General features: G+C 32.7%; 1 protein-coding gene across 1 annotated transcript; it reads right to left on the bottom strand.

Annotated features, from left to right (window-relative positions):
* Positions 1-259: 259 nt before the first annotated feature.
* On the bottom strand, positions 260-912 carry LOC111392827. The gene is made up of 3 exons (XM_023018220.1): positions 766-912; positions 375-628; positions 260-293 (listed from the first exon to the last, which is right to left on the bottom strand). Exons 1-3 carry the CDS (start codon positions 910-912, stop codon positions 260-262), a joined length of 435 nt encoding a protein of 144 aa, XP_022873988.1.
* Positions 913-8386: the final 7474 nt, after the last annotated feature.

Here is an 8386-nt window from a genome sequence, read left to right on the forward strand (position 1 = left end):
TCTCCAACAGCAAAACATACCCTGCAATGACGTCAAGAAACCGATGTTTCAGTCCTAAAAATTTGTGGGATACGTTAGAAGGATAGTCGAAACATTCAACCATACGAGTATGTTGTGTAGTTTGTAACCAATATTGTACTATATAATAGACGGAATTTTAACTTATTCTTCTTTCATACAGTTTAGAATTGACAATTTCAACATACCAAACATGCCATAGATGTATTCAGACAACATAGTACATGTAAATCAGAAAGACTCATAAGATAATACCATTATTTTCGTAGAAGAAACTGTACATAGGCATGCAGGGAGATGGAAATATAAGTATTTCCTTTGAGTAAATTCTAGTGTAAAATAAGTACTTAACATACCAAGTTGTAACGAAGAAAAATCCGGCTTGCCATGTGAGACTCTTGGCAAAATCAGAATCAGGGTCCCAAGTAATTGCAAGCAGAGAATCCGCTTTACTCACCGCGACCAATAGATATGTATGCTGTATCACCATTGCCATTGCTAGAGCAAAAAATGCACCTGTTGCAGATAATAGAGGGATTTTGCCACTACTTGAATATGTGCACTCAGATTTTATAACTTTCCCTTCACCGCTCGATGCCTCCCATATCATCTGCATTTGTATCAGATGGTTTAAAGGCTAAATCCTTTCTTTCGAGAACAATAAAGAACAAAATGAAATAAGAAAACAAGAAAAGCACACATGATTAGGCTTCACGTAGTCCAATAGTTATACTGTTCGATTAGTACCTGGGAACGACTGGCCTCGGATATGAGACAGAGAATGAAGGAAAGAAGGCCTAACAATATAGACAAAATCGTTAAAAATGCGCCAGTTTTGCTGCCCAGGTCACATCTTCGTCGGCTTGGAGCAAGATCAGCATGCGTCACAGCCATTTTCGAAGTTTATCGTGCAAAGAAAAGAGGATTTGCAAAGATGAAAAGATGAGGAGAATTTAGAGTTATACATTGGAAAAGAGAGGAAGTTTTAGAATTGCTTGGAACAAAGGTTACTTAAAGGGCAGAGATTCTATGTTCCTGAGCTTGTTTTTCAAGATTTTACACATAGTTTTCTAGGGATTTCTTTCTTTCCAAATGTTCTGATTAATCGAACCCCATAAAGTTATTTTGCTAAAAATGTATAAAGATAGCGAGAAAAAAAACACACCGTTTAGATAATCCTCCTTTTATTATTAACCTTTCATAATTTAAAAGGTATATCACAGTGTACAGCCTCTCTTTTTGATTCTTTGCAGTATTAAAAAATAAAATAAAAGTTTCGTCTATTCTAATTAGATCCTTTTTGGTGCTGAATTCTGAACACATTGAGAGGGTGTAGCATTTGGTTTATGTTTACCGAGTTGTTTTTTTTACGTCAAAACGTGCAAGAATCTCTAAGCGTTTGGTGCTGAATTCTGAACACGTTGAGAGGGTGTAGCATTTGGTTTATGTTTACCGAGTTGTTTTTTTTACGTCAAAACGTGCAAGAATCTCTAAGCGTTGATGATTTGTGGCTTTACCTTTAGAGATAAACAACACAGGTCTAAAGTGGCATGAGACGAAACTTCTCAAGTAATTTGAACATCAAGGAGTCTCTTCTAAGTAACCCTTTTTGCACATTTTGACTCTTCGCGAGATGGATGATTTTCATATGAGATGACGAGTTTTTTAAAGTAATATGCATGTATTGTATGCCTCTAATTTTAAAATGGTGTAGCCAAAAAGAAATTATATATAATTATATTGTCTTACTGCCAATTTTGCATATGTTCGATTGGTATCTTACAACTACTTTTTAGATAAATACATACTGACCATTCATAATAAGACTCAAAATTTACCTTCTTTATTAACTTTCAGGCCTAGAGAATTAAGAATTGTGATTGATACGTTTGGTGTCTAACCTTTTCTAATTCTAGAGAGGTCCATGGAGGAATATCAAATTTCTTTGGGGGCCTTCACTTGATAGAATCGAGAGAAATTTATTTAGGAATTTGCTAATCAAACAGGGGCTGTCACACGACCCTGTGACAGGGCAGCACCTCATCCCTTGATCTGAAATTAAAATCAAGGGTTGAGGTGCTGGACACCTCTACCCTGTCGGATAGGCCCTGTTTATGTAGCATCTTCCATTTATTTATTGAGTAAAAAATGACTTCAATGTTATGAATTATGATATCTAAGCTTAAGTCATTAGAGATAAACACATATATTTATGTATAACTATAGACATAACTCATCAGTGTAGATTAAGCCACTGTTTGGATTTCATTTTCGAAAACTCTCTTTTCAAAAAAAAAAAAAAAATAAAACCTTAATTTTAATAACAAATTTTCTCGGTAAAATAGTTTTGCATGTGTATCCATAATTTTTCTTATTTTTTAACTACACATTCTCTAAAATCATTTCTCCGAAAATTTATTATCATAAAAATTCTACTAAATTCATGTTGTCATCAACATGTAAGGTAAAAATTGTCTAATTTGATTATTCGAGGCTTAAACAAGGGTTATTGAACTATAATTTAATTCCAACTGAGTCATCAAACTTTAATTTAATTTCAACTATGTCACTAAACTTGAATTTAGTTTCTCTTTCCAATTCCATGCATACTCTTAACATTTTTATTTATTTTTGAAAAAAACCCAACGCAATTTCGACAATTCAACCATTCATTAATCATTTCAATTAAAAAATTCTCATTTTCATTAATCTTTAACTTCTTGCCATAATAACGGTCCTCTCTTTCATTCTCTCTTCCCCCTCTCACATCCAAACAGGTGAAGATGAGAGAGATGAATGACAGTCCACCGTCCTACTCTTCGAATCAAGGGTTCGAGCATGTGAAAACCACCGTTGCCCCACCAATTTTGATAACGTTTATCATGTACCAAATCCTCCACGAACATATAAAATTGCTTCCTCGACCTCCTATATATCATCATCACAATTTGGCCATGGAGAGCATAAGAGAAACAGGAGAACGAAATCATACAAGACTTATACTGAATATGTGCACTCAGATTTTATAACTTTCCCTTCACCGCTCGATGCCTCCCATATCATCTGCATTTGTATCAGATGGTTTAAAGGCTAAATCCTTTCTTTCGAGAACAATAAAGAACAAAATGAAATAAGAAAACAAGAAAAGCACACATGATTAGGCTTCACGTAGTCCAATAGTTATACTGTTCGATTAGTACCTGGGAACGACTGGCCTCGGATATGAGACAGAGAATGAAGGAAAGAAGGCCTAACAATATAGACAAAATCGTTAAAAATGCGCCAGTTTTGCTGCCCAGGTCACATCTTCGTCGGCTTGGAGCAAGATCAGCATGCGTCACAGCCATTTTCGAAGTTTATCGTGCAAAGAAAAGAGGATTTGCAAAGAGGAAAAGATGAGGAGAATTTAGAGTTATACATTGGAAAAGAGAGGAAGTTTTAGAATTGCTTGGAACAAAGGTTACTTAAAGGGCAGAGATTCTATGTTCCTGAGCTTGTTTTTCAAGATTTTACACATAGTTTTCTAGGGATTTCTTTCTTTCCAAATGTTCTGATTAATCGAACCCCATAAAGTTATTTTGCTAAAAATGTATAAAGGTAGCGAGAAAAAAACACGCTGTTTAGATAATCCACCTTCTATTATTAACCTTTCATAATTTAAAAGGTGTATCACAGTGGACAGCCTCTCTTTTTGATACTTTGCAGTATTAAAAAATAAAATAAAATAAAAGCTTCGTCTATGCTAATTAGATCCTTTTTGGTGCTGAATTGTGAACACATTGAGAGGGTGTAGCAACCGGTTTATGTTTACCAAGTTGTTATTGACGTCAAAACGTGCAAGAATCTCTAAGCGTTTATAGTTTGTGGCTTTTAACTTTAGAGATAAACAACACAAGTCTAAAGTGGCATGAGACGAAACTTCTCGACTAATTTGAACATCGAGGAGTCTCTTCTAAATAACCCTTTTTGCACATTTTGACTCTTCGCGAGATGGATGATTTTCATATGGGATGACGAGTTTCTTTTAAAGTAATATCCTTGTATTGTATGCCTCTAATTTTTAAATGGTGTAGCCAAAAAGAAATTATATATAATTATATTGTCTTACTGCCAATTTTGCATATGTTCGATTGGTATCTTACAACTACTTTTTAGACAAATACATACTGACCGTTCATGATAAGACTAAAATTTGACCTTCTTTATTAACTTTCAGGCCTAGAGAATAAAGAATTGTGATTGATACGTTTGGTGTCTAACCTTTTCTAATTCTAGAGAGGTCCATGGAGGAATATCTGAATTTCTTTGGGGGCCTTCACTTGATAGAATCGAGAGAAATTTCTTTAGGAATTTGCTGATCAAACAGAGACTGTCACAGGCCCTGTGACAGGGTGGCACCTCAACCCTTGGTCTAAAATTAAAATCAAGGGTTGAGGTGCTAGACACTTCAGCCCTGTTGGACAGGTCCCTCTTTATGTAGCATCTTTCATTTATTTATTGAGTAAAAAAATAACTTCAACGTTATGAATTATGATATCTAAGCTTAAGTCATTAGAGATAAACACATATACTATAGACATAACTCATCAGTCTAGATTAAGCCACTGTTTGGTTTTATTATCATAAAAATTCTCTAAAAATCATTCTCTAAAAATCATTTCTCCGAAAATTTATTATCATAAAAATTCTACTAAATTCATGTTGTCATCAACATGTAAGGTAAAAATTGTCTAATTTGATTATTCGAGGCTTAAACAAGAGTTATTGAACTATAATTTAATTCCTACTGAGTCATCAAACTTTAATTTAATTTCAACTATGTCACTAAACTTGAATTTAGTTTCTCTTTCCAATTCCATGCATACTCTTAACATTTTTATTTATTTTTGAAAAAAACCCAACGCAATTTCGACAATTCAACCATTCATTAATCATTTCAATTAAAAAATTCTCATTTTCATTAATCTTTAACTTCTTGCCATAATAACGGTCCTCTCTTTCATTCTCTCTTCCCCCTCTCACATCCAAACAGGTGAAGATGAGAGAGATGAATGACAGTCCACCGTCCTACTCTTCGAATCAAGGGTTCGAGCATGTGAAAACCACCGTTGCCCCACCAATTTTGATAACGTTTATCATGTACCAAATCCTCCACGAACATATAAAATTGCTTCCTCGACCTCCTATATATCATCATCACAATTTGGCCATGGAGAGCATAAGAGAAACAGGAGAACGAAATCATACAAGACTTATACCATTGAAAGCCATACGAAGACTTCTATAAGGAATAGCTTCCAATGGATGAAAAATAAATGTTTTTCATCTTAAATTATGCACGTGTCAATATTGTGCATTTCAAGGCTTGTATTTTTCAAAAATGTATTAGGGGTATGTCATTGTCATTTTACCAATCATTTGTGAAGCTTTTGAAATTAATTAACTAATTAAATCTGTAATGAAGATTATGCCGTCCAAATGCTTGTGCTTTTCATTGTCATCTGCAATTGTGTTCTTTTAGCTTTTATTCTTTTGATAGAAAATCAATAAATATTTCCAAATATAAATTTTGTTTTGTATTGGAGCAATAATTGAACGCCATAATCTGGTGGTCATAATACAGGTAGAATCTATTTATCTTTTCAAATACTTCACAATAAAAATAAAAAATAATTGAAAATTTAAACAACGTATTTTTTACATCGTTACTATGATTTTTTTGGTAATTATTCCGAAAAATTTTCACTACTACATTATTTGTTATACCGTAACACTATATGGTATGAAGGTGAGGCCGAGCCCATTCCTAGGATGAGCACATTTAAAAGAGATGAGCTCACGATAAAGAGGAAGAGGTTGAGTCCACGAGTATGAGTCAACAATGGTGACGATGAAGCTAATCAAGCATTTAAGCAAAGCTCTTGCTATTTAAGACTAACGAAGTAAAGCTCAAAGCATCTTCAGTAAATTTGAGTTTAAATTGGTATGTTCGAAATTATATTTAAGTCCTCATTTACATCTCACTAAATTGAAATTGAAATTTTGTTTTAATGGGAATACCTAAATTCACTTTTTGTTGGAAAATGCATTTTGTATTTTCTTTGCATCTCTTCATTGGAGAAGTTTTCGACCACTTTGAAAATCCAATCATAATTTAAATTTATTTTACATCACGATTGGAGATGCTCTTAAGATGTTATGATTAGATCTCGACTTAATAAAACATTTGTTCAACTAGTTCTGACTCAAAATTCAAAAACGTGACATGCTACGATAATAAGCCACAACCTTGATAGTTATGGCAAAGGTAAAATCATCGATTTAAAATTAAGAAAACCATTATGTGGTCTTTAGCATGATGCATGGTGGATTAGGTTGGGAGATTAGTATTTTTTTACAAGAGATTGTGTTGATTGTGTATGCATTTAATAAAGGTTATGCTACAAGTGTATCGAAGTTTACACTCTGGTGTAAATAATGTCCAAGTGACATTTTCGTTATAACTCTAAAATTATCACAAAAGGTGTCATCTTCCTAATGAGTCTTAGAGGATTGCCATATTTAAAGACATAAAACACACGTTATGAATGTTAAAAAGCGTGCCCATGAAACTGAAAGAAATAAATGATCAGTAGCGAAATAATAAAAAATTGAAAGAAGTTGATACCAACTTGATTACTAGAATGATAATTTACCAAAGTTGGTAAGAGTAAAGGAAATTTCAACCAGCATTACTGATCTTTACACTTACTTGCAATCAGGTCACTGAATTTTAATTCGAAGCAATTTCATCAATGTAGTTTAGTTTGCAAGAATTAGGTCACTTTGTTATCCTTTCAACAAGACTTCCAAATACACGGTTCCCATATACGTAAAGTTGGTATCGAAGTCCCTACGAGCATGGCGCAGTGATAAAGCAGGAGGGTTCTATATGGAGTACCGAAAGTTCGAATCCCCACGGTAGCTGGAAGACAACATTTATGTTAGAAGGCAGTTATCCTGTGGAGGTAAAGCTATAGTGTGCTATGTCGTCCCTTCGGGTCTTGTTTGCACGTCGTAAAAGGAGGTCTACAGGGGGGAGAACCGCATCCCGAATACTTGGCTCAAGTGTGTATAACTCGTGATCGCATCCGAATCTACCTAGGTGGCGAACCAGAGGGAAAGACCGGTACTCCTGAGGATTAATCAGACGAAACTTGGACATCCGAGTTATTAAAAAAAGAAGAAGAAGAAGTTGGTATTAAATCTCTCGAAATAAATAAAATAATAAATATATAAGTATACATAAAATAGTTTACAAAATATGTTATCTTTCAAAATTAATTAAATATATAGACAACAATTACTTATTAAACTTGGTTGCAATTCATTTTTATTATGTTAAACTCAAACAACTATGAAATAACATGTACATAGGGCTGAACAACGAAATCGTCAAACTGTAAAATCGAATTGAAATCGTTAGTTGGTTCCACGTGGATTCGTCAACATTTTGGTTTTGAACCGAACCAAACCGCTTCGAAGTGGTTTGGTTTAGGTTTCAATTTCTGTAAACCGTTTAAATCGTCAAATCGTTTACAAAAAAAATATGAAAATAAATTAGTCTAAATTTCATTTAACCCAACTAAAACTTAACACATTTCAATTAAAAAAAAATACATCTATATTAGACATAATTCAATTAAATTCAATTCGACTATTATACATCTCAATTAATTAATTAATTATATCCAAATATTCATGAGTCTTAACAACTGTGAATGTAAAATCCTTAAATTGGGTAAAATGTTGAACATCTGATGTTAAACCACATTCATCGATTATCCATTACAATTGAGCAGACAATAAAATCTAGATTTCAATTCAAACGTGTACATTTCATTTCCTTCTAATTATTTCTCAAATTTTGCTCAAATTCAAGTTAGATTACCAAAATTCTTTTATTTTTTGGTAATTGTTTTTATTGGTAGTTATATTGTTTTGTTCTAATAATTGTTAGTTTCTCGGCCCCCCTTACAGTAATTTACCAATATTTAGATTTAGTAGAAGTTTTGAATGATTCACAAAAAGTCATAGTAGATGGGTACTATTGTATTTGAATTTTTTTATTCATTTTCTTTTATTAATCATTTTATATCATTTAGTTATAATCAATGAATTTATGTACTATATTTTTATATTTATGAAGAAAATGAATCATGTATTACACTTTCAGATGGACACCATTAGTATCGACTAAGAGTTTAATCTATTTATACCATGTTGTTGCATTATAATTATATAAATTTGATTTGTAATTTTTTTAATAATACAATTTATGTTTTAACATGAAATTTTAGACTAATATTTATGATTTAATTTATTTGAT

The sequence above is a fragment of the Olea europaea genome, chromosome 4, assembly GCF_002742605.1.
Source record: "Olea europaea var. sylvestris chromosome 4, O_europaea_v1, whole genome shotgun sequence".
NCBI lineage: Eukaryota > Viridiplantae > Streptophyta > Magnoliopsida > Lamiales > Oleaceae > Olea > Olea europaea.

Bases quoted from the DNA above. Each gene is read 5' to 3' on its own strand.
- LOC111392827 (XM_023018220.1), bottom strand. From the start codon at position 912: ATGGCTGTGACGCATGCTGATCTTGCTCCAAGCCGACGAAGATGTGAC. The intron at 629-765 runs GTACTAATCGAA...ATACAAATGCAG, and splicing joins CCGAGGCCAGTCGTTCCCAG to ATGATATGGGAGGCATCGAG. The intron at 294-374 runs GTATGTTAAGTA...GCCTATGTACAG, and splicing joins TTTTTCTTCGTTACAACTTG to TTTCTTCTACGAAAATAATG.